We start from the raw sequence: 27,877 nt of genomic DNA, 5'->3' as shown, positions 1-27,877 counted from the left end.
GAGATACTGGGGTGCAAAAGAGCAAAAAGATAAATAACAATATGGGGATGAGGTAGTTGGGTGTGCTTTTTACAGATTGGCTGTGTCCAGGTACAGTGATGGTAAGCTGCTCTGACAGCTGATGCTTAAAGTTAGAGAGGGAGATATGTCTCCAGCTTCAGTGATTTTTACAATTCGTTCCAGTCATTGGAAGCAGAGAACTGGAAGGAATGGTGGCCAAAGAGGGTTTTGGCTTTGGGGGTGACCAGTGAAATATACCTGCTGGAGCGCGTGCTATGGGTGGGTGTTGCTATGGTGACCAGTGAGCTGAGATAATGCAGGGCTTTACCTAGCAAAGACTGTAACCTAAACCAACATAGGCAATTTGCACCTTGCAGTTTATCCCGTTTTGGGAATATTGCAGACTTATTATTCTGTATCAGGCCTAAAGTAGATACTTATTTTATTTGACCCATTAAGTCTTCAGGTTCAATATCACTTATTGAATAAAGGCATATAGCATAACCTTAAGCCCATTTGGCCTCATTAGGCTATATGTTGAACAAAATACTTCAAAATAAGAAAAACATAAAGACACACACGCACTCACACACACACACAACACACACGCACTCACACACACAACACACACACACGCACTCACACACACAACACACACGCACTCACACACACACCACACACGCAGGCCCTGCAGATAAACACAGGCTACATAGTTACATAGTTATCTCAAAATTATAGTCCGATTGTTATAGACTATTAGAATACATTGACAATTAAAAAAAAAAAAGTTAATATAAGGGTTTCAAAAATAGTGGTTGATCTTTTCACGTAGTCTAAAGGTCGGTGAATTTGTCTGGCTTTATGACAGTTCGGTGCTCCTGGCGTATCCCACACACACCTGTCAAACCGCACCTGCACGCACAGAAAACACACCTCTGTGTGGGATGAGCCCAAGGGTGGGTAATGCGCTCTGTCTTAGTCTGTACCTGTCTGTCTGTTCTCATACACCTCATAGGCTACGATTGAGAGAGTTGCGATGCTCAAATTGCTTAAATATCTGCATGGTTCGGAGCTTGTGGCCAAGTTCCAGAGGGCATGCGGTCTGTTCCTCATCGAAGCCGCACATCAGAACGGAAACTGGGTGCACCCTCCGCGGGAGACGCCGCTCATAGACGCGGAAGCACCTCACCAACTTGCGCGACTGCGGTGCGGTAATGGACACGTTATTACCAATGAAAAGGACAGCAACTCAAATGACAAACACAAGGAAAATGGATACAGTGTTGGTGTAAGTGTAAACTTTTCTATGAGAGTTTGAGTTATTGAGTTGAAGAAATAGAAGAATGTAGGCTCCCACTGGGCAAAAACTGGTTGAATCAATGTTGTTTCCAGGTCATTTCAACCCCAAAATGTAACGCGATGATGTTGAATCAACATGGACAACTGATTGGATTAGCAAAAAGTAAAAAGTAATCAATGTAAAATAATTTTGTATTTTTTCACCTAACTTTTAACCTACTGTAAATCCAATGACATTATTATTTTTTTGTAGATTTGACATTTTTAATCCACGTTAGTTGACAACTTAACCAAATGTAAATTAAAACTAGATTTTGAATTGATGTATGTGCCCAGTGGGCTATAGGCTACCTTCCCAGGGCTGGCGTTATGGGCTGGCCTTGGGAAGGTATAGCCTATATTCCATACCTCCTTTCCCATCCAAATAAAATGCCCATCCAAATAAAATATTTAAAATTGACCATTGATATGACTGAAATGCACACCAACAGAAGGACTCATCAATCATATAAAGCATCCGAACAAACTAAACTGCAAACTGTCTCAGTTTGCTCCCGAGTGGCGCAGTGGTCTAAGGCACAGCATCTTAGTACAAGAGGCATCACTACAGTCCCTGGTTCGAATCCAGGCTGTATCACATCAGGCTGTGATTGGGAGTTCCATAGGGTGGCGCACAATTGTCCCAGCGCTGTCCGGGTTTGGCAAGGGTTGGCTGTCATTGTAAATAAGAATTTGTTCTTTACTGACTTGCCTAGTTAAGTAAAGGTTAAATAAATACAAAAGAACACTTTTTTTTAGCCCATGTATCTGATGCTGTCTGATCAAAAAGAGTATGGCATGTCATACTCTTTTTGGCCCGACAGAATCAGATACATGGGTTACATATTGTAAGACATAGGGGCACTGTTTTGCTCACTCGGATGCTTTCTTCGTTGACATAGTTTTTCAGCCATGCAAATTGAAGGAAAGTTGGCGGGTGCACAGTGCACTGTTCGGATGGTGGAATTATTTTTGAAGAACCTGTGAAGATAACTTACTTTTTGAATAGCACATCCAATAGGCTTAAAAGGGAAATGCGGAGGGAAATGTTTGTGGACTAATTGCCAAGCCTCGGTGTAAGTGGCAAAATATCATGATCTGATGAGCCCAAATGGGCAGGACCCAGTTGATTGATTTGATACAATGTTGCACTTCACTAGGGATAGTTCAAGTCAAGAAAGATGAAAAGGGAGGCAGACAGCCGGAGTAGAGAGATGAATGCGATTTTAATTTTTAATTTTTATTTATTTATCGGCTTTATGTATTTTTACTTTGTTGACCATGGAAGTTATAGGCCTACTGCTACATTGGTCTATAGGCTATCTCTGAGTTCCATGCATGCGCTCATTTCTTTAGCTGCCAATGGATCACGGTGTATCAATGTGTCCATATGGCAAGGGCTGGTGCTCTCACAGTAGTTAAATTTGAATTTATAAATTAATTCAGATTTTATGATTAACCAAGTCATAATGATATTGAGAAATGAAAACATTATTATTGAAATGAACCTGATCAACAAAAATGCATGTATGAAAATCATAACTGGCACACAGATTGGTAGAAATGGTAGAATAAATTGTAAGCTTCCCCAAACTTGAAACAAACGAAGTGATTTGTTTGACAATCAGATGAAAACAAATTGTCTGGTTGTGTTCATGCCACGTTACTAGGCTAACATATTGAACTGTTTTAAGATGGTGAATCATTTAGCTCTTTTTCTCTGAATTTTAGGACCCCTGTAGGTATAAACATTTTTTTTAACAAATAATTTGATAAAATATTGAATTTGGCCTTTACTACTATAGCCAATAGAATGCAATACAGAACACATTCATAAATGGCAAAACAGACCATAAAAAAAAGAAACCATAAGAAATTAGTTTTTTTTAATTGTCTGTCCTATATCTAGGATATATAAGAAAGCTCAGGAAATATTAATGTTTTTTGGACACATATTTAACCCCTTTTTTTATCTGGCACAAAACTACCTCAATACTTTCATACATTTTTTAACTGGTACCGGGTTACCTTTAGACGAGTCCATGGAGCTTGTGGGGGTCATAGAGAAAAATGGAGATCACCATCTTGTTCGTGAGAGTCTCATCTTTCCACAGAGTGGTCATATTAATTTGTAACCGTTAAAACACTACAGACAGTTTTGCGAGAAGACCAATTTTCGGGATGTCTCATGGTCTAACAAACACCGCTGTAGCTCGGCCACCTTCCACTGCAGATGTGGAAGACCGACATATACAGATGCAGTGGATTGAGACTCAGCCCATGCAGATGTCTGGAGCTTAAACTGACATATTTTGATGGGGATTTTTGTATTATGTTACTTAGATTGATGCACAGGTGCATCAATAGACTCTTAATAATGTAGATGTCTTTACTATAAAACCCATTTTAAAAAATTGTCCCATGAAAAATACGTGCCCCCTATGGAAACTGATTAGTTCTGACAGCGGTCCTGTACCTTCCGACAGGCTTTTCTTGTTAGTCCACCTTTCTTTGATTGAAGGTAGAGATTGCTTACAGATTGATTATCCAATGGTCAAAATGTATTTTGCAGTCTTATTCATTGCATTTGTTTTGAAGAATGAAACCAAGTAGGCTATGAGTAGTCTAAACAAACAACCCAACATCCGTGTTTGTTCTGGGGTGTTTGTTAGGCTATTCAAATGGGACATAACATAGGCTACATAGCCTATGACCTGACTTGAGCATTTAGCCTAGGCTATTATTTCGTTTAAGCTACTTTAAACTTAGATACAACAGACATTCAATATCGAAAGCATTTCCAACCTGATGAGGACCGCTGAAGGCCTTCAAATCAAATCAGATTTTATTGGTCACATACACGTGTTTAGCAGATGTTATTGCGGGTGTAGCGAAATGCTTGTGCTTCTAGCGCCGACAGTGCAGTATTATCTAACAGTTTCACAACATATACCCCAAAAAACACGTAAATCTAAGTAAAGAATGGATTAAGAATATATATGCATATATGTCAGAGCGGCATTGGACTAAAATACAGTGACATAGTATAGAATACAGTATATACATATGAGATGAGCAATGCAAGATACGGAGACATTATTAAAGTGGCTAGTGTTTCATTTCCTTAAAGTGGCCAGTGATTCCTAATCTATGTCTATAGGCAGCAGCCTCTGATGTGCTGGAGATGGCTGTTTAACAATCAGTGGTGTAGTATAGAATACAATACAGTATATAGATATGAAATGGATGATGCAATATGTAAACACAATTTAAAATGACTAGGATACTGTAGAATAGTGTGGAGTACAGTTTATACATATGAGATGAGTAATGCTAGATCCGGAAACATTATTACAGTGGCTAGTGATCCATTTCTAAAAGTGGCCAGTGATTCCTAATCTATGTCTATAGGTAGCCGCTAGTGATGGCTGTTTAACAGTCTGATGGCCTTGAGATAGAAGCTGTTTTTCAGTGTCTCGGTCCCAGCTTTGATGCACCTGTACTGACCTCGCCTTCTGGATGATAGCGGGGTGAACAGGCAGTGGCTCGGGTGGTTGATATCCTTGATGATCCTTTTGTCCTTCCTATGGCATCGGGTGCTGTAGGTGTCCTGGAGGGCGGGAAGTTTGCCCCCGGGAATGAACTGGGCAGACCGCACCACCCTCTGGAGAGCTTTGCAGTTGTGGTCGGTGAAGTTGCTGTACCAGGCGGTGATACAGCCTGACTAGATGCTCTCGGTTGTGCATCTGTAAAAGTTTGTAAGGGTTTTAGGTTTTAAGCCACATTTCTTTAGCCTCTTGTGGTTGAAGAGGCACTGTTGCGCCTTCTTCACCTCACTGTCTGTGTGGGTGGACCATTTCAGTTTGTCAGTGATGTGTACGCGAAGGAACTTGAAGCTTTCCACCTTCTCCACTGCGGTCCCATTGATGTGGATAGGGGGGTGCTCCCTCTGCTGTTTCCTGAAGTTCACGATCATCTCCTTAGTTTTGTTGACGTTGAGTGAGAGGTTATTTTCCTGGCACCACACTCCCAGAGCCCTCACCTCCTCCCTGCAGGCTGTCTCATCATTGTTGGTAATCAAGCCTACTACTGTTGTGTCGTCTGCAAATTTGATGATTGAGTTGGAGGTGTGCTTCGCCACGCAGTCATGGGTGAACAGGGAGTGCAGAAGGGGGCTGAGCATGCACCCTTGTGGGGCCCCAGTTTTGAGGTTCAGCGAAGAGGAGGTGTTGTTTCCTACCTTCACCACCTGGGGGCGACCTGTCAGGAAGTCCAGGACCCAGTTGCACAGGGCGGGGTTCAGACTCAGGGCCTCGAGCTTGATGATGAGCTTGGAGGGTACTATGGTGTTGAATGCTGAGCTATACTCAATGAACAGCATTCTTACATATGTATGCCTCTTGTCCAGATGGGACAGGGCAGTGTGCAGTGTGGTGGCAATTGCATTGTCTGTGGATCTATTGGGGCGGTAAGCAAATTGAAGAGGGTCTAGGGTGGCAGGTAAGGTGGAGGTGATATGATCCTTGACTAGTCTCTCAAAGCACTTAATGATGACAGAATTGAGTGCTACTGGGCAATAGTCATTTAGTTCAGTTACCTTTGCTTTCTTAGGTACAGGGACTATGGTGGTCATCTTGAAGCATGTGGGGACAACAGACTGGGATAGGGAGAGATTGAATATATCTGTGAACACACCAGACAGCTGGTCTGCGCATGCTCTGAGGACACGGCAAGGGATACCATCATACCATCAGCCTTGCAAGGGTTGACACGCTTAAATGTCTTACTCACGTCGGCCACAGAGAAGACAAGCCCACAGTCCTTGATAGCGGGCTGCGTCGGTATTATCGAGCGAAGAAGGTTATCAGCCTGTCCGGAAGAAAGACGTCGGTGTCCGCGACGTGGCTGGTTTTCCCTTTATAATCCGTGATTGTCTGTAGAACCTGCCACATACGTCTTGTGTCTGAGCCGTTGAACTGGGACTCAACTTCGTCCCTATACCGATGTTTAGCCTGCCTGATTGCTTTGCGGATGGAATAACTACACTGTGTGTATTCTTCCATATTCCCAGTCTTCTTGTCCTGGTTAAATGCGGTGGTTCACGCTTTCAGTTTTGCGCGAATGCTCCCATCTGTCCATGGTTTCTGATTGGGGTAGGTTTTAATAGTCACAGTGGGTACAACATCTCCTATGCACTTCCTGATAAACTCATTCACCGTATTGGTATATGTGTCAATATTCTTTTCTGAAGCTACTCTGAACATATCCCAGTCCACGTGATCAAAACAATCTTGAAGCGAAGATTCCAATTGGTCAGACCAGCATTGAATAGTCCTCACCACGGGGTCTTCTGCCTATAGGAGGGGAGGAGCAAGATGGAATTGTGGTCCGATTTGCTGAATGGCGGGTGAGGGAGGGCGTTATTTGCATTCTGGAAGGTAATATAACAATGGTTGAGGGATTTAGCAGCACGAGTACAACAATCAATATGTTGATAGAATTTCGGGAGGCTTTTCCTAAAATTTGCTTGGTTAAAAGCCCCAGCTACAATAAATGCAGCCTCAGGATATATGGATTCAAGTTTGCATAAAGTCCAGTGAAGTTCTTTGAGGGCCTTTGTGGTATCCACTTGGAGGGGATATAGACCGCTGTGGCTATTATTGACAAAAATTCTCTCAGGAGATCGTACGGTCGGCATTTAATTGTGAGATATTCTAGATCGGGTGAACAGAACAGTTACACCATAAGTGATTAATCATAAAGCATATACCTCCACCCTTCTGCTTCCCAGAGAGATGTTTGTTCCTGTCGGCGCAATGTACTGAAAAACCAACTGGTTTTACCGTGTCAGACAGTATATCTTGAGAAAGCCGTGTTTCCGTGAAGTACGTTACAATCCCTGGTGTCTCTCTGGAAAAAAACTCTCGCCTTGAGCTCATGAATTGTATTATCCAGAGATTGGACATTAGCGAGTAAAATACTCAGGAGCGGTGGGTGGTGTGCAGGCTTCCTAAATCGGACCAGAAGACTGCCTTGAGTACCTCTCCTTCTCCGGTGTGGTTTTGGGTCAGCATCCGTAATAAGTTCGATTGCTCTGGGGAGAGCAAACAAGGGATCCGCTCCAGAGAAGTCGTAATCCTGGTTGTAATGCTGGAAGTTCTGGTGAGTTATCGCCACTCTAATATCCAATAGTTCTTCCCGGCTGTGTGTATGACACAAAACAATTCTTGAGCTAATAATGCAAAAAATAGTACATAAACAAACAAAATACTGCAGAGTTGCTTAAGAGCTAGTCACGATGCTGCCATCTCCGTCGGCACCATCATGATGAACCTGGCGCGGATGAGGATGATGTCACAACTGGATCAGACGTGCCTCTGTTTCTCTTTTCCCTTCATCACACATTGGCGGTCCTGATGGTGACTCCCGGAAATGGAAGTGCCTAAAACATGTTTGTCAAATTATTTTCCAAAAGACAAAATATTTTTCTAAATTGAAATCAGAAGTAAACTGCCATTCATTGCGTTTCATAGGCTATCCATGTGACTCGTGAGATAAAGACTTCAACTGACAACGCTGTCCAAAAGTTGGAATTGATAACAATGCTCCATGGTCTATTACGAGTCTGCTCCTGCTAACTTGTACAAGTTGTACAGGTCGAGCCAAGGCCATATACAAATAGTTAATTTCACTATATGTTCATTTGAGGCTACAAGTGGTTATCTTGTTCAGCATATGGTTACAGAGGAGTGAAAATGATTTGGAATGACAATGACCTGCAATGAGCCTCCTTTTTCTTATTATACTGTAGGCTACTCTGCTTTTACACTGTGAATGAGTGGCATAAACCGTTTACTGTAATTAATAAGGTTTCCCTCTTTTTCTAGTCTCAGATATCCCTGATCTTACATTGTGGGAGGCAACCTGTTTGTCTAGAGAGACTACTAGCTCTGTACCCACCCACAGGTGTCTGCTAGGCCACAGTATGAGGTGAGGAACCGGCTGCTATACTTCCTGTTCCTGGTGTCGGCCGGGCTGGGTCACGAGGTCTTCTACATCACCTTCCCGCCTTGCTTACACTGGAACCTGGACCCCTTCCTCTGCAGACGCCTTGTCAACATCTGGACCGTAAGTCACCTGTGGTTGCAAATGGTTTGAAGAACAGAGAAGGTTGATGGTTTGAAGAACAGAGAAGGTAGCAAATGGAACCATATTCCATATATAGTGGGCCCTATGTGACCTGGTCAAAAGAAGTGGACTATATAGGCCCCTACTTTTGACCAGGGCCCATAAGGCCCACTGTATAGGGATTGGGGTGCCATTTCGGATGCAGACACAGTCTTCTCTGCTCTTCAAACCATCCTCCCAGACATAAAGATTTTCTCTCTCTCTTCCACTGCTACCTATTAAATTCACACCTGCGGTTTCATTACAGAAAATAAATGTTTAACTGGAAATACCCACACCGATATGGTATACCAAAGCAGCGTCACAGACTGATGCCTTGCTTGAACATCCCATACAATCTCATGTTTTATCATGTGTGTAAGAGAGAGAGTGTATGAGACAATGAAGCTCTTCTTCTCCTTCTTCCTCACCTCCTCCTACCCCTTACCCCTCTCTGACCCAGCCTTTCATCCCTGCCCCCCTTACCCCTCTCTGACCTAGCCTTTCATCTCTGTCCCCCTTACCCCTCTCTGACCCAGCCTTTCATCCCTGTCCCCCTTACCCCTCTCTGACCCAGCCTTTCATCCCTGTCCCCCTTACCCCTCTCTGACCCAGCCTTTCATCCCTGTCCCCCTTACCCCTCTCTGACCTAGCCTTTCATCTCTGTCCCCCTTACCCCTCTCTGACCCAGCCTTTCATCCCTGTCCCCCTTACCCCTCTTTGACCCAGCCTTTCATCCCTGTCCCCCTTACCCCTCTCTGACCCAGCCTTTCATCCCTGTCCCCCTTACCCCTCTCTGACCCAGCCTTTCATCCCTGTCCCCCTTACCCCTCTCTGACCTAGCCTTTCATCCCTGTCCCCCTTACCCCTCTCTGACCCAGCCTTTCATCCCTGTCCCCCTTACCCCTCTCTGACCCAGCCTTTCATCCCTGTCCCCCTTACCCCTCTCTGACCTAGCCTTTCATCCCTGTCCCCCTTACCCCTCTCTGACCCAGCCTTTCATCCCTGTCCCCCTTACCCCTCTCTGACCCAGCCTTTCATCCTGTCCCCCTTACCCCTCTCTGACCCAGCCTTTCATCCCTGTCCCCCTTACCACTCTCTGACCTGGTCCTGACACCACCATGTCCCCAGGCCACAGGGACCACAGGGGCCACAGGGACCACAGGGGCCAAGTGGACTGGTGCTACAGGGTGATGGGACAGGCAATAGAACAGAACAGGAGGGTCCTTAAATTACTCACTATTTGGCAAGCACCAATTAACAATCCCACAATTTCAACCAGTGTTATAACTGTTTATTACTGAGTTATAAACATCTAATAATGAATCGTTAATACTCATAGATCATCCATGTTCCTGCATCTAGGTATGCTTTGACCATGAAGCTCAAACACACACACACACGCACGCACACATACACACTCTGATTTGAGTGGCAGTGAGTTTGTGTGCACTGTGTGTTCTTTCCTCCAGTGCAGGTGTATGACCTCTGAGCGACCTGCCCATGTTCTGCCCCAGAACTCTGAACACCCAGCCACCTGTAAACACACATGCTTGCTTGCTCACGCACGCACGCAACCACGAGCACGTGCACACGCACCCACTTATACACACACACACACTTATACACACACACACACTTATACACACACACACACACTTATACACACACACTTATACACACACACACACACACACACACACACACACACACACACACACACACACACACACACACACACACACACACACACACACACACACACACACACACACACACACACACACACACACACACACACACACACACCTCTCGTTGATCACAACACACACCTTATTACAGGGTAACACACATATTTTCTTAATGATCATAACTAACACCACTGAATTACAGACTGTGACCCTCTCCACTCTGGTCCTCTTCCTGAAGCAAGACATGAACTTGTGATGCTCAGACATGAACTTGTGATGCTCAGACATGAACTTGTGATGCTCAGACATGAACTTGTGATGCTCAGACATGAACTTGTGATGCTCAGACATGAACTTGTGATGCTCAGACATGAACTTGTAATGCTCAGACATGAACTTGTGATGCTCAGACATGAACTTGTGATGCTCAGACATGAACTTGTGATGCTCAGACATGGAGTACACAGCTTAGACAACTGCACCACCAAGTTTACAATGCTCTGGCAAGCTGTCACTTCATGATAGTTGTTTTTTATTATGTTGTTTTAAGCCTTCCCCAAACCATAGCCCTAACCTCAACCCCTCATAATCAATGCCTAAACTGTTACCCTTTGAGTGGTTTCTGTTTTAACCCTGTAACTACGCGGCATTAATAAATATATACTTTCATGCATAATATATCAGATTCTGAAGGGAAACAGACCATTTCTCCTTTCCCACCACCCTCCCATGTTGATCAAAGTCCAGAGTGACACTGGGTCCGATCAATACTCTCATTCATTCAGCTAAATCTGCACTGCTGCATCTGTTCACGACCTGGATCATCTGTAACTCATCTCTTCATGTGATGGTGCATGGCCAGTCCTTTGATGTGGCCCACACAAAGAGCCTGATGTGTTGGCCCACTGTATAGGTTGATCTGAGGACAGTACCAGTGAGATTGATATGATCGGTGGACTGTTAACAAGGGCAGGGTACGATATTATTCAGATTCAGATTCAGTGTGTTTAATAGTCACATGTGCAGAGTTGCAGGTGTGATTGCAGGGTACAGTGAAAATCTTAGGCTCCGAGCTCCAACATGCAGGACCAAGTGAAATAAAATAATAAAAATGGTCATAAAAAACAACAACAATATAAACAGAAATAGCACTATATATTTCATAACTGTAGCAGTGATGAATAAATAAATGTCCATTGGGGTGGAGGCAGAGTAAATGGTGCCCATGTCTTGGAGGCAGTAGGATCAGGGACAGTATTTCTTCCGAGGGAACAAGCGGCTGATTGCTAAAGTGATAGTGACTCTCTTCCCTCCCTCCCTCCCTCCTTCCCTCCTTCCCTCCCTCCCTCTTCCTCTTCTATTCCTGCTCTCTTTCAGTATTAATCTCTGGCTGCTATGTTAACCATGAGGATAAGAAGCCTGTAGGCAGTTTTATCTCTCATAGACCATGGTTACTGAAACCCTCACTGATTATAGTGTCCCCATCCTGTTAATAGGAATAGTCACCACCTCTATATCTTTCTTTCTGTCGCTCGCATACTCCTTCCTACCCCCTTTCTCTCTCTCTCTCTCTCTCTCTCTCTCTCTCTCTCTCTCTCTCTCTCTCTCTCTCTCTCTCTCTCTCTCTCTCTCTCTCTCTCTCTCTCTCTCTCTCTCTCTCTCTCTCTCTCTCTCTCTCTCTCTCTCTCTCTCTCTCTCTCTCTCTCTAGTTCTCTCTCTCTAGTTCTCTCTCTCTCTCTCTCTCTCTCTCTCTCTCTCTCTCTCTCTCTCTCTCTCTCTCTCTCTCTCTCTCTCTCTCTCTCTCTCTCTCATTAAATATAAAAGGCAGAGCTAAATACAACTCTAACCAGGGTGGAGGGGCAGCCCCCGTGTCCCACTTGCACCGTCTCCTGAGGATGTGTAGTAGACAGTCAGTGTGTACTCAGGTTGCACAACTGATGTACAACGCATTTGTCGCACAAAGGTTGTAATACAACATGTTTTTTCTGCACAAACTCTGTATCACTAAAATATCAGTTGTTTCACAACCATTGTCAAAGAACCTGAGTGTGTACTGGGCCTAAGTGGAGTGTGTCTGTGTTCCTGTAGGTGTAGAGACAGTCACCATCAACCGAAGACACTGTGTCAGCAGCTTACAGCTGTATTTGATTCTTAAAGTAGATTGTGTTACTGGGCAACTCCAGACTGTGCTCCGTTTATAGAAGTGTGTCTTGCATCTTCTTGCAAACTGGTTGCTACAGACTGAATGATTACTTATTTATAGGATACTGTGTGGCCATTCTTAATGGAGCATTGAACAATCAGGTTAGCTTCATACATTAGAATGTTTTTGATTTATTCTGTCACAGTAAAAGTGTAGAGTTCCATCCAATCAATCAAATGTATTTGTAAAGCCATTATTAAGATTTACCCTCCTCTCTGCCTCCTCTTTTCCTGTCCTGTCCTCTCCTCTGCCCTCCTTTTCTCCTCCTCTTCTCTCTTCTCATTCTCTCCTCTCCTCCAGATGGTTATGTACATCGGCCAGGCCCTGAAGGATGTGCTGAAGCTGCCACGCCCTCTATCGCCCCCAGTGGTGAAGCTGGAGAAGCGTGTGGACGCTGAGTATGGCCTTCCCTCCACCCACGTCATGGCCACCACCGCCATCTTCTTCACCCTACTCCTCAGCGCCCCTTCCAGGGTTCAAGTGAGGCCCATGCAGCACCCTGAGCCTCTTGGGTCCCCTGCCAAGCTTCTGCTACTCAGTCTTGGGGGTGACTCATCACTTGCTCACTCCCCTGGGACCAGGCCTGTACAGAACTATAGATGTAAAATAAATATGGAGAGTTTGGTGCCAACATAGTTATTCCCTACAATTCTCACTAGCAGGGATGTAAACACATTTGTGCACAATATTTGAGAGAAATAAGCTTTTTGTGCGTATGCTAAATTTCAGGGATGTTTTATTTCAGGTCATGAAACATGGGACCAACACTTTAATGTTGCATTTATATTTTTGTTCAGTGTAGTTTGCCAGACTCTATACAGCCTTGTCTGAAAAAAAACGACTTGCCTCTAGACCTTCAGTCTATGCAGATTTGAAGGACCTGAAATAGGTGTAAGCATCTCTGTTCAGGGGGCTTGTCTCTCCTGAGTCCCTGAGTCCTGACCCTGACTGCCCTTCCTGGCAATGTGCTGGGAGGGGCGGAGTGGTCAGTCACCATCATTCACCATCAGGCACCAACAGTCACCATCAGACACACCCACACAGCTGCTTTGTTCCTCTGATAGACTAGAGTAAATGACTGTCAATCTCTCTCTCTCTCTCTCTCTCTCTCTCTCTCTCTCTCTCTCTCTCTCTCTCTCTCTCTCTCTCTCTCTCTCTCTCTCTCTCTCTCTCTCTCTCTCTCTTCTCTCTCTCTCTCTCTCTCTCTCTCTCTCTCTCTCTCTCTCTCTCTCTCTCTCTCTCTCCTCTCTCTCTCTCTCTCTCTCTCTCTCTCTCTCTCTCTCTCTCTCTCTCTCTCTCTCTCTCTCTCTCTCTCTTCTCTCTCTCTCTCTCTTCTCTCTCTGTCTCACACAAAACAATCAATCAACCAGCTACTCAAACAACACCAGCCTCAGATACAGTGGTAGTGTACTGCAGTAGTGACATTGTTTCTGAGAGAGCATGCATAGCTATGCATGTGGTGACTTAGTTTCTGTTTCTGAGAGGGTACATAGCTATAGATGTTTAGTGGTCTGAATGGCCTGAGGCGATCTCTTAGGTTCTGAGGGGTGAAAGGTCAGGACAGTCAATCACAGTGGCCCCTCCATCCCAACATCCTTTGTGTCCATTCAGAGTCCATTCTTCATTAACTTCTTCTGAAAGGCCCCCCAACTGCAAGGGAAAGGAACAGACACAGGAAGAGAGAGAGAAGCAGGGAGGGAGGGAGGGGAAAAGGAGGTCAATGAATACACATGACATAGGTTCTCTTCACTGTCATTGAAATGGAGGGAAACAAAAACACAAATGGGTAAATGATATAAAAGGATGGAGAGGGAAGGGGAGATGGACAGAGACAGTTGAGCAAAAACAGAGGATGTCTTTAAGGAATGTCAAAGTGGCAGAATAGATGGATGACAGATAGAAGATGTAGTTGTCTTATGGGGATGTAGATGGTTGACAGATAGAATATGTAGTTGTCTTAGGGGGATGTAGATGGTTGACAGATAGAATATGTAGTTGTCTTAGGGGGATGTAGATGGTTGACAGATAGAATATGTAGTTGTCTTAGGGGGATGTAGATGAATGACAGATAGAAGATGTAATTGTCTTTGGTGGGATGTAGATGAATGACAGATAGAATATGTAGTTGTCTTAGGGGATGTAGATGGTTGACAGATAGAATATGTAGTTGTCTTAGGGGGATGTAGATGAATGACAGATAGAATATGTAATTGTCTTAGGGGGATGTAGATGAATGACAGATAGAATATGTAATTGTCTTAGGGGGATGTAGATGGTTGACAGATAGAAGATGTAATTGTCTTTGGTGGGATGTAGATGAATGACAGATAGAATATGTAGTTGTCTTAGGGGGATGTAGATGGATGACAGATAGAAGATGTAGTTGTCTTAGGGGGATGTAGATGGATGACAGATAGAAGATGTAGTTGTCTTAGGGGGATGTAGATGGATGACAGATAGAATATGTAGTTGTCTTATGGGGATGTAGATGGATGACAGATAGAAGATGTAGTTGTCTTAGGGGGATGTAGATGGATGACAGATAGAAGATGTAGTTGTCTTAGGGGGATGTAGATGGATGACAGATAGAAGATGTAGTTGTCTTAGGGGGATGTAGATGGATGACAGATAGAATATGTAGTTGTCTTAGGGGGATGTAGATGGATGACAGATAGAAGATGTAGTTGTCTTATGGGGATGTAGATGGTTGACAGATAGAAGATGTAGTTGTCTTAGGGGGATGTAGATGGTTGACAGATAGAAGATGTAGTTGTCTTAGGGGATGTAGATGGATGACAGATAGAAGATGTAGTTGTCTTAGGGGATGTAGATGGATGACAGATAGAAGATGTAGTTGTCTTAGGGGGATGTAGATGGATGACAGATAGAAGATGTAGTTGTCTTAGGGGATGTAGATGGATGACAGATAGAAGATGTAGTTGTCTTAGGGGGATGTAGATGGATGACAGATAGAAGATGTAGTTGTCTTAGGGGATGTAGATGGATGACAGATAGAAGATGTAGTTGTCTTAGGGGGATGTAGATGGATGACAGATAGAAGATGTAGTTGTCTTAGGGGATGTAGATGGATGACAGATAGAAGATGTAGTTGTCTTAGGGGGATGTAGATGGATGACAGATAGAATATGTAGTTGTCTTAGGGGGATGTAGATGGATGACAGATAGAAGATGTAGTTGTCTTAGGGGGATGTAGATGAATGACAGATAGAAGATGTAGTTGTCTTAGGGGGATGTAGATGGATGACAGATAGAATATGTAGTTGTCTTAGGGGGATGTAGATGGATGACAGATAGAAGATGTAGTTGTCTTAGGGGGATGTAGATGAATGACAGATAGAAGATGTAGTTGTCTTAGGGGGATGTAGATGGATGACAGATAGAATATGTAGTTGTCTTAGGGGGATGTAGATGGATGACAGATAGAAGATGTAGTTGTCTTAGGGGGATGTAGATGGTTGACAGATAGAAGATGTAGTTGTCTTATGGGGATGTAGATGGTTGACAGATAGAAGATGTAGTTGTCTTATGGGGATGTAGATGGATGACAGATAGAAGATGTAGTTGTCTTAGGGGGATGTAGATGGATGACAGATAGAAGATGTAGTTGTCTTAGGGGATGTAGATGGTTGACAGATAGAATATGTAGTTGTCTTAGGGGGATGTAGATGGATGACAGATAGAAGATGTAGTTGTCTTAGGGGATGTAGATGGTTGACAGATAGAATATGTAGTTGTCTTAGGGGATGTAGATGGTTGACAGATAGAAGATGTAGTTGTCTTAGGGGGATGTAGATGGTTGACAGATAGAATATGTAGTTGTCTTATGGGGATATAGATGGATGACAGATAGAATATGTAGTTGTCTTATGGGGATGTAGATGGTTGACAGATAGATGATGTAGTTGTCTTAGGGGGATGTAGATGGATGACAGATAGAAGATGTAGTTGTCTTAGGGGATGTAGATGGATGACAGATAGAATATGTAGTTGTCTTAGGGGGATGTAGATGGTTGACAGATAGAAGATGTAGTTGTCTTAGGGGGATGTAGATGGATGACAGATAGAAGATGTAGTTGTCTTAGGGGATGTAGATGGTTGACAGATAGAAGATGTAGTTGTCTTATGGGGATGTAGATGGTTGACAGATAGAATATGTAGTTGTCTTAGGGGGATGTAGATGGTTGACAGATAGAATATGTAGTTGTCTTAGGGGATGTAGATGGATGACAGATAGAATATGTAGTTGTCTTAGGGGGATGTAGATGGATGACAGATAGAATATGTAGTTGTCTTAGGGGATGTAGATGGTTGACAGATAGAATATGTAGTTGTCTTAGGGGGATGTAGATGGATGACAGATAGAAGATGTAGTTGTCTTAGGGGGATGTAGATGGTTGACAGATAGAAGATGTAGTTGTCTTATGGGGATGTAGATGGTTGACAGATAGAAGATGTAGTTGTCTTAGGGGGATGTAGATGGATGACAGATAGAAGATGTAGTTGTCTTAGGGGGATGTAGATGGATGACAGATAGAAGATGTAGTTGTCTTAGGGGGATGTAGATGGATGACAGATAGAAGATGTAGTTGTCTTAGGGGGATGTAGATGGATGACAGATAGAAGATGTAGTTGTCTTAGGGGGATGTAGATGGATGACAGATAGAATATGTAGTTGTCTTAGGGGGATGTAGATGGATGACAGATAGAATATGTAGTTGTCTTAGGGGGATGTAGATGGATGACAGATAGAAGATGTAGTTGTCTTAGGGGGATGTAGATGGATGACAGATAGAATATGTAGTTGTCTTAGGGGATGTAGATGGTTGACAGATAGAATATGTAGTTGTCTTAGGGGGATGTAGATGGATGACAGATAGAATATGTAGTTGTCTTAGGGGGATGTAGATGGATGACAGATAGAAGATGTAGTTGTCTTAGGGGGATGTAGATGGATGACAGATAGAATATGTAGTTGTCTTAGGGGATGTAGATGGTTGACAGATAGAATATGTAGTTGTCTTAGGGGGATGTAGATGGTTGACAGATAGAAGATGTAGTTGTCTTAGGGGGATGTAGATGGATGACAGATAGAAGATGTAGTTGTCTTAGGGGATGTAGATGGTTGACAGATAGAATATGTAGTTGTCTTAGGGGGATGTAGATGGTTGACAGATAGAATATGTAGTTGTCTTAGGGGGATGTAGATGGTTGACAGATAGAATATGTAGTTGTCTTAGGGGGATGTAGATGGATGACAGATAGAAGATGTAGTTGTCTTAGGGGATGTAGATGGATGACAGATAGAAGATGTAGTTGTCTTAGGGGGATGTAGATGGATGACAGATAGAATATGTAGTTGTCTTAGGGGGATGTAGATGGATGACAGATAGAAGATGTAGTTGTCTTAGGGGGATGTAGATGAATGACAGATAGAAGATGTAGTTGTCTTAGGGGGATGTAGATGGATGACAGATAGAATATGTAGTTGTCTTAGGGGGATGTAGATGGATGACAGATAGAAGATGTAGTTGTCTTAGGGGGATGTAGATGAATGACAGATAGAAGATGTAGTTGTCTTAGGGGGATGTAGATGGATGACAGATAGAATATGTAGTTGTCTTAGGGGGATGTAGATGGATGACAGATAGAAGATGTAGTTGTCTTAGGGGATGTAGATGGTTGACAGATAGAATATGTAGTTGTCTTAGGGGATGTAGATGGTTGACAGATAGAATATGTAGTTGTCTTAGGGGGATGTAGATGGTTGACAGATAGAATATGTAGTTGTCTTATGGGGATGTAGATGGATGACAGATAGAATATGTAGTTGTCTTATCGGGATGTAGATGGTTGACAGATAGAAGATGTAGTTGTCTTAGGGGGATGTAGATGGATGACAGATAGAAGATGTAGTTGTCTTAGGGGATGTAGATGGATGACAGATAGAATATGTAGTTGTCTTAGGGGGATGTAGATGGTTGACAGATAGAAGATGTAGTTGTCTTAGGGGGATGTAGATGGATGACAGATAGAAGATGTAGTTGTCTTAGGGGATGTAGATGGTTGACAGATAGAAGATGTAGTTGTCTTATGGGGATGTAGATGGTTGACAGATAGAATATGTAGTTGTCTTAGGGGGATGTAGATGGTTGACAGATAGAATATGTAGTTGTCTTAGGGGATGTAGATGGATGACAGATAGAATATGTAGTTGTCTTAGGGGGATGTAGATGGATGACAGATAGAATATGTAGTTGTCTTAGGGGATGTAGATGGTTGACAGATAGAATATGTAGTTGTCTTAGGGGGATGTAGATGGATGACAGATAGAAGATGTAGTTGTCTTAGGGGATGTAGATGGTTGACAGATAGAATATGTAGTTGTCTTAGGGGATGTAGATGGTTGACAGATAGAAGATGTAGTTGTCTTAGGGGGATGTAGATGGTTGACAGATAGAATATGTAGTTGTCTTATGGGGATGTAGATGGATGACAGATAGAATATGTAGTTGTCTTATGGGGATGTAGATGGTTGACAGATAGAAGATGTAGTTGTCTTAGGGGGATGTAGATGGATGACAGATAGAAGATGTAGTTGTCTTAGGGGATGTAGATGGATGACAGATAGAATATGTAGTTGTCTTAGGGGGATGTAGATGGTTGACAGATAGAAGATGTAGTTGTCTTAGGGGGATGTAGATGGCTGACAGATAGAAGATGTAGTTGTCTTAGGGGATGTAGATGGTTGACAGATAGAAGATGTAGTTGTCTTATGGGGATGTAGATGGTTGACAGATAGAATATGTAGTTGTCTTAGGGGGATGTAGATGGTTGACAGATAGAATATGTAGTTGTCTTAGGGGATGTAGATGGATGACAGATAGAATATGTAGTTGTCTTAGGGGGATGTAGATGGATGACAGATAGAATATGTAGTTGTCTTAGGGGGATGTAGATGGATGACAGATAGAAGATGTAGTTGTCTTAGGGGGATGTAGATGGATGACAGATAGAATATGTAGTTGTCTTAGGGGATGTAGATGGTTGACAGATAGAATATGTAGTTGTCTTAGGGGGATGTAGATGGATGACAGATAGAATATGTAGTTGTCTTAGGGGGATGTAGATGGATGACAGATAGAAGATGTAGTTGTCTTAGGGGGATGTAGATGGATGACAGATAGAATATGTAGTTGTCTTAGGGGATGTAGATGGTTGACAGATAGAATATGTAGTTGTCTTAGGGGGATGTAGATGGTTGACAGATAGAAGATGTAGTTGTCTTAGGGGGATGTAGATGGATGACAGATAGAAGATGTAGTTGTCTTAGGGGATGTAGATGGTTGACAGATAGAATATGTAGTTGTCTTAGGGGGATGTAGATGGTTGACAGATAGAATATGTAGTTGTCTTAGGGGGATGTAGATGGTTGACAGATAGAATATGTAGTTGTCTTAGGGGGATGTAGATGGATGACAGATAGAAGATGTAGTTGTCTTAGGGGATGTAGATGGATGACAGATAGAAGATGTAGTTGTCTTAGGGGGATGTAGATGGATGACAGATAGAATATGTAGTTGTCTTAGGGGGATGTAGATGGATGACAGATAGAAGATGTAGTTGTCTTAGGGGGATGTAGATGAATGACAGATAGAAGATGTAGTTGTCTTAGGGGGATGTAGATGGATGACAGATAGAATATGTAGTTGTCTTAGGGGGATGTAGATGGATGACAGATAGAAGATGTAGTTGTCTTAGGGGGATGTAGATGAATGACAGATAGAAGATGTAGTTGTCTTAGGGGGATGTAGATGGATGACAGATAGAATATGTAGTTGTCTTAGGGGGATGTAGATGGATGACAGATAGAAGATGTAGTTGTCTTAGGGGATGTAGATGGTTGACAGATAGAATATGTAGTTGTCTTAGGGGATGTAGATGGTTGACAGATAGAATATGTAGTTGTCTTAGGGGGATGTAGATGGTTGACAGATAGAATATGTAGTTGTCTTATGGGGATGTAGATGGATGACAGATAGAATATGTAGTTGTCTTATCGGGATGTAGATGGTTGACAGATAGAAGATGTAGTTGTCTTAGGGGGATGTAGATGGATGACAGATAGAAGATGTAGTTGTCTTAGGGGATGTAGATGGATGACAGATAGAATATGTAGTTGTCTTAGGGGGATGTAGATGGTTGACAGATAGAAGATGTAGTTGTCTTAGGGGGATGTAGATGGATGACAGATAGAAGATGTAGTTGTCTTAGGGGATGTAGATGGTTGACAGATAGAAGATGTAGTTGTCTTATGGGGATGTAGATGGTTGACAGATAGAATATGTAGTTGTCTTAGGGGGATGTAGATGGTTGACAGATAGAATATGTAGTTGTCTTAGGGGATGTAGATGGATGACAGATAGAATATGTAGTTGTCTTAGGGGGATGTAGATGGATGACAGATAGAATATGTAGTTGTCTTAGGGGATGTAGATGGTTGACAGATAGAATATGTAGTTGTCTTAGGGGGATGTAGATGGATGACAGATAGAAGATGTAGTTGTCTTAGGGGATGTAGATGGTTGACAGATAGAATATGTAGTTGTCTTAGGGGATGTAGATGGTTGACAGATAGAAGATGTAGTTGTCTTAGGGGGATGTAGATGGTTGACAGATAGAATATGTAGTTGTCTTATGGGGATGTAGATGGATGACAGATAGAATATGTAGTTGTCTTATGGGGATGTAGATGGTTGACAGATAGAAGATGTAGTTGTCTTAGGGGGATGTAGATGGATGACAGATAGAAGATGTAGTTGTCTTAGGGGATGTAGATGGATGACAGATAGAATATGTAGTTGTCTTAGGGGGATGTAGATGGTTGACAGATAGAAGATGTAGTTGTCTTAGGGGGATGTAGATGGATGACAGATAGAAGATGTAGTTGTCTTAGGGGATGTAGATGGTTGACAGATAGAAGATGTAGTTGTCTTATGGGGATGTAGATGGTTGACAGATAGAATATGTAGTTGTCTTAGGGGGATGTAGATGGTTGACAGATAGAATATGTAGTTGTCTTAGGGGATGTAGATGGATGACAGATAGAATATGTAGTTGTCTTAGGGGGATGTAGATGGATGACAGATAGAATATGTAGTTGTCTTAGGGGATGTAGATGGTTGACAGATAGAATATGTAGTTGTCTTAGGGGGATGTAGATGGATGACAGATAGAAGATGTAGTTGTCTTAGGGGGATGTAGATGGTTGACAGATAGAAGATGTAGTTGTCTTATGGGGATGTAGATGGTTGACAGATAGAAGATGTAGTTGTCTTAGGGGGATGTAGATGGATGACAGATAGAAGATGTAGTTGTCTTAGGGGGATGTAGATGGATGACAGATAGAAGATGTAGTTGTCTTAGGGGGATGTAGATGGATGACAGATAGAAGATGTAGTTGTCTTAGGGGGATGTAGATGGATGACAGATAGAAGATGTAGTTGTCTTAGGGGGATGTAGATGGATGACAGATAGAATATGTAGTTGTCTTAGGGGGATGTAGATGGATGACAGATAGAATATGTAGTTGTCTTAGGGGGATGTAGATGGATGACAGATAGAAGATGTAGTTGTCTTAGGGGGATGTAGATGGATGACAGATAGAATATGTAGTTGTCTTAGGGGATGTAGATGGTTGACAGATAGAATATGTAGTTGTCTTAGGGGGATGTAGATGGATGACAGATAGAATATGTAGTTGTCTTAGGGGGATGTAGATGGATGACAGATAGAAGATGTAGTTGTCTTAGGGGGATGTAGATGGATGACAGATAGAATATGTAGTTGTCTTAGGGGATGTAGATGGTTGACAGATAGAATATGTAGTTGTCTTAGGGGGATGTAGATGGTTGACAGATAGAAGATGTAGTTGTCTTAGGGGGATGTAGATGGATGACAGATAGAAGATGTAGTTGTCTTAGGGGATGTAGATGGTTGACAGATAGAATATGTAGTTGTCTTAGGGGGATGTAGATGGTTGACAGATAGAATATGTAGTTGTCTTAGGGGGATGTAGATGGTTGACAGATAGAATATGTAGTTGTCTTAGGGGGATGTAGATGGATGACAGATAGAAGATGTAGTTGTCTTAGGGGATGTAGATGGATGACAGATAGAAGATGTAGTTGTCTTAGGGGGATGTAGATGGATGACAGATAGAATATGTAGTTGTCTTAGGGGGATGTAGATGGATGACAGATAGAAGATGTAGTTGTCTTAGGGGGATGTAGATGAATGACAGATAGAAGATGTAGTTGTCTTAGGGGGATGTAGATGGATGACAGATAGAATATGTAGTTGTCTTAGGGGGATGTAGATGGATGACAGATAGAAGATGTAGTTGTCTTAGGGGGATGTAGATGAATGACAGATAGAAGATGTAGTTGTCTTAGGGGGATGTAGATGGATGACAGATAGAATATGTAGTTGTCTTAGGGGGATGTAGATGGATGACAGATAGAAGATGTAGTTGTCTTAGGGGATGTAGATGGTTGACAGATAGAATATGTAGTTGTCTTAGGGGATGTAGATGGTTGACAGATAGAATATGTAGTTGTCTTAGGGGGATGTAGATGGTTGACAGATAGAATATGTAGTTGTCTTATGGGGATGTAGATGGATGACAGATAGAATATGTAGTTGTCTTATCGGGATGTAGATGGTTGACAGATAGAAGATGTAGTTGTCTTAGGGGGATGTAGATGGATGACAGATAGAAGATGTAGTTGTCTTAGGGGATGTAGATGGATGACAGATAGAATATGTAGTTGTCTTAGGGGGATGTAGATGGTTGACAGATAGAAGATGTAGTTGTCTTAGGGGGATGTAGATGGATGACAGATAGAAGATGTAGTTGTCTTAGGGGATGTAGATGGTTGACAGATAGAAGATGTAGTTGTCTTATGGGGATGTAGATGGTTGACAGATAGAATATGTAGTTGTCTTAGGGGGATGTAGATGGTTGACAGATAGAATATGTAGTTGTCTTAGGGGATGTAGATGGATGACAGATAGAATATGTAGTTGTCTTAGGGGGATGTAGATGGATGACAGATAGAATATGTAGTTGTCTTAGGGGATGTAGATGGTTGACAGATAGAATATGTAGTTGTCTTAGGGGGATGTAGATGGATGACAGATAGAAGATGTAGTTGTCTTAGGGGGATGTAGATGGTTGACAGATAGAAGATGTAGTTGTCTTATGGGGATGTAGATGGTTGACAGATAGAAGATGTAGTTGTCTTAGGGGGATGTAGATGGATGACAGATAGAAGATGTAGTTGTCTTAGGGGGATGTAGATGGATGACAGATAGAAGATGTAGTTGTCTTAGGGGGATGTAGATGGATGACAGATAGAAGATGTAGTTGTCTTAGGGGGATGTAGATGGATGACAGATAGAAGATGTAGTTGTCTTAGGGGGATGTAGATGGATGACAGATAGAATATGTAGTTGTCTTAGGGGGATGTAGATGGATGACAGATAGAATATGTAGTTGTCTTAGGGGGATGTAGATGGATGACAGATAGAAGATGTAGTTGTCTTAGGGGGATGTAGATGGATGACAGATAGAATATGTAGTTGTCTTAGGGGATGTAGATGGTTGACAGATAGAATATGTAGTTGTCTTAGGGGGATGTAGATGGATGACAGATAGAATATGTAGTTGTCTTAGGGGGATGTAGATGGATGACAGATAGAAGATGTAGTTGTCTTAGGGGGATGTAGATGGATGACAGATAGAATATGTAGTTGTCTTAGGGGATGTAGATGGTTGACAGATAGAATATGTAGTTGTCTTAGGGGGATGTAGATGGTTGACAGATAGAAGATGTAGTTGTCTTAGGGGGATGTAGATGGATGACAGATAGAATATGTAGTTGTCTTAGGGGATGTAGATGGTTGACAGATAGAATATGTAGTTGTCTTAGGGGGATGTAGATGGATGACAGATAGAATATGTAGTTGTCTTAGGGGATGTAGATGGTTGACAGATAGAATATGTAGTTGTCTTAGGGGATGTAGATGAATGACAGATAGAAGATGTAGTTGTCTTAGGGGGATGTAGATGGTTGACAGATAGAAGATGTAGTTGTCTTAGGGGGATGTAGATGGATGACAGATAGAAGATGTAGTTGTCTTAGGGGGATGTAGATGGATGACAGATAGAAGATGTAGTTGTCTTAGGGGGATGTAGATGGTTGACAGATAGAAGATGTAGTTGTCTTAGGGGGATGTAGATGGATGACAGATAGAATATGTAGTTGTCTTAGGGGATGTAGATGGTTGACAGATAGAATATGTAGTTGTCTTAGGGGATGTAGATGGTTGACAGATAGAATATGTAGTTGTCTTAGGGGGATGTAGATGGATGACAGATAGAAGATGTAGTTGTCTTAGGGGGATGTAGATGGTTGACAGATAGAAGATGTAGTTGTCTTAGGGGGATGTAGATGGATGACAGATAGAAGATGTAGTTGTCTTAGGGGGATGTAGATGGTTGACAGATAGAATATGTAGTTGTCTTAGGGGGATGTAGATGGTTGACAGATAGAATATGTAGTTGTCTTAGGGGGATGTAGATGGATGACAGATAGAATATGTAATTGTCTTAGGGGGATGTAGATGGATGACAGATAGAATATGTAGTTGTCTTAGGGGGATGTAGATGGATGACAGATAGAATATGTAGTTGTCTTAGGGAGATGTTGGGAGTTTCTTTCTTTCACCATCCTAGTCTGACATTCCCAAGCTGATGAGGTTTTCAGATCATATCCATCATTTATCAGAGTATCAGAGAATGTCTCTTATCAGAATGTGTGTTTTGTGTATTTTGTAGTAGTGTGTGTGCACTCACACACATGTGTACCCACGTCTGAGTCAGTGGAGGCTGCTGAGGGGAAGAATGGAGAGAATGGAATGTTATCAGAAACATAGAAACCGTGTTTGATACGATTCCACTCCAGCCATTACCACAAGCCTGTCATCCCTGATTAAGGTGCCACCAACCTCCTATTGTCAGAGCGTGATTTGTGTGTACCTCTATTTTCTGTCCACAGTTCCAGTTTGAAGTGGGTCTGCTTGTGGCGGTGGTGCTGTCTCTGTTGGTGTGTCTGAGTCGTCTGTACACAGGCATGCATTCCGCTCTGGTAAGTCTCTTCTGCTGCTCTGCCCCAACAGTACTGTATAAAGTACTGTATAAAGTACTGTATAAAACATTCAGACCCAATGCAGGATGTATTATTCATACTGTATGTCTGGCTGGCACTCTTAGCTAGGGGGACCTGCCTTTCACTTTGACACTCATCATGCCTTTACATAAGAATAAGTAGTTCATTATGACCTGTAAAGAGTTTTTGGAGTAAATATGAGATAACGGAGGTTCCAGAGCAACACTCTGACCAGAGGATGCTGGTGAGAGGAGCTATAGGAGGACAGGCTCATTGTAATGTCTGGAAAGAAAGAAATGGAACGGTATCAAACATATAGAAACCACATGTATGACTCTGTTCCATTAATTCCATTCCAATGAGGCTGTCCTCTTATTGCTATTCCCACCAGCCTCTGACTTAGACTAGCACTTCATCACCATAAAGACCACATCACCCTTCAATCAACTATGAATAAATCTGTCTAAGCAGTTACAAAAATGTATAACATACATGTATGTATATACTCCCACTCCCTGCTGGTTTCAGGACGTGATCTGTGGTGCTCTAATCTCAGCCACATTAATGTTGGTCACCTATCCATACTGGGAAACCTTCGACCGGCTCCAGCTCACTTCCCCACTCTCCCCCGTCGGGGCATTGGTACTGGCTCTCTTCCTGAGCTACACCTACCCTGAGCTGGACCATTACACCACCACGCGGGGGGACACCACCACCATCCTGGGGGTGGGTGCAGGCTGTTCTGTGGGCTACTGGGTAAATGAGAGGCTGGGGGAGACGTTTGAGCCCCAGGGGGTGCTACCCATACCCCTGCCAGCACTGACACTGGGTGGCTTAGCCCTGGCCAGCTCCCGCTTTGTGGTGGGTGTCGTGGCGTTGGTGGCGACTCGACAAATAATGAAGACAGCCAGTCTGTGGGTGCTGTGCTCCTGGTATGGAGTGTCAGTCAAAGACATAGACGCCAGGAGAAGGAAGGAGATCGAGGTGCCGTATAAATTCACCACCTATACATCTATAGGCCTGGTCCACTCTATTCTGGTCAATAGACTGTTCATAGTACTGGGACTGCTATGACCCAATACTTTTATGAACTGTTAAAATATATACGCTACCATTCAAAAGTTTGGGGTCACTTAGAAATTAGAAAACAGTATCAAACAGTTTCTGTGAAGGGAGTAGTACACAGCATTGTACGAGATCTTCAGTTTCTTGGCAATTTCTCACATGGAATAACCTTCATTTCTCAGATCAAGAATAGACTGACGAGTTTCAGAAGAAAGGTCTTTGTTTCTAGCCATTTTGAGCCTGTAATCAAACCCACAAATGCTGATGATACTCAACTAGTCTAAAGAAGGCCAGTTTAATTGCTTCTTTAATCAGAACAAGTTTTCAGCTGTGCTAACATAATTGCAAACGGGTTTTCTAATGTTAATTAGCCTTTTAAAATGATCAACTTGGATTAGCTAACACAACATGCCATTGGAACACAAGAGTGCTGGTCACTGATAATGGGCCTCGGTGCGCCTATGTAGATATTCCATTAAAAAATCTGCTGTTTCCAGCTACAATAGTCATTTACAACATGAACAATGTCTACACTGTATTTCTGATCAATTAGATGTTATTTTAATGGACAAAAAATGTGCTTTACTTTCAAAAACAAGGACATTTCTAAGTGAACCCAAACTTTTGAACAGTAGTGTATATATAAAACATTATAGGATCCTGTCATCATTCAAGTGTTGTGTAAGAATGTTCTGACATTTACATCTTTTATACATCTGACATTGATTCTATATTTTTCACACATCGTGTAACTTTGAAATCCTGAAGACAAATGAAGACTCAATATTACACTGATTTTATTTAACGTGTTACTTGCCTTTCTGACTTCCTCACCATCACACGGAAACAGAACTAAGCAACACCTGCAGTTACAGTACTGTATCGTATGTCAGTTCATGTCCTGTTGTATCAAGTAGATGAAGCTCCGCCCAGGACCATTAACCCACCGAACAAGACCATACCAGTTGGACACACCACAAGGAAACCTGTTGAACCACAGCTTTGCGGCTTCCTGTTATTTACACTCATACAGTGCATTAGGCCTATACGCTGTATGACAAACCTTTAAAATGTAAATGACCTGAATCGATACAATTGCTCAGAGCAATGTCTTTAAATGGTATAGTACAGCATATTGGTTAAAGCTCAAATGAAGCAGGACT

General features: G+C 42.5%; 1 protein-coding gene across 1 annotated transcript; it reads left to right on the top strand.

Moving 5' to 3' along the window:
* The first annotated feature begins 941 nt into the window (after nt 1-941).
* On the top strand, nt 942-27,514 carry sgpp2 (sphingosine-1-phosphate phosphatase 2). The gene is made up of 5 exons (XM_071359900.1): nt 942-1,288; nt 8,305-8,466; nt 12,700-12,879; nt 25,539-25,628; nt 26,178-27,514. The coding sequence occupies exons 1-5, from the start codon at nt 1,037-1,039 to the stop codon at nt 26,721-26,723; spliced, it is 1,230 nt and encodes a 409-aa protein (XP_071216001.1). The 5' UTR covers nt 942-1,036; the 3' UTR covers nt 26,724-27,514.
* The last annotated feature ends 363 nt before the right edge of the window (nt 27,515-27,877 follow it).

Source organism: Salvelinus alpinus, chromosome 22 (assembly GCF_045679555.1).
Source record: "Salvelinus alpinus chromosome 22, SLU_Salpinus.1, whole genome shotgun sequence".
Taxonomy (NCBI): Eukaryota; Metazoa; Chordata; class Actinopteri; order Salmoniformes; family Salmonidae; genus Salvelinus; species Salvelinus alpinus.
Note: the sequence above shows the minus strand (reverse complement) of the source record. Positions and strands in the feature narration are given on the sequence as shown.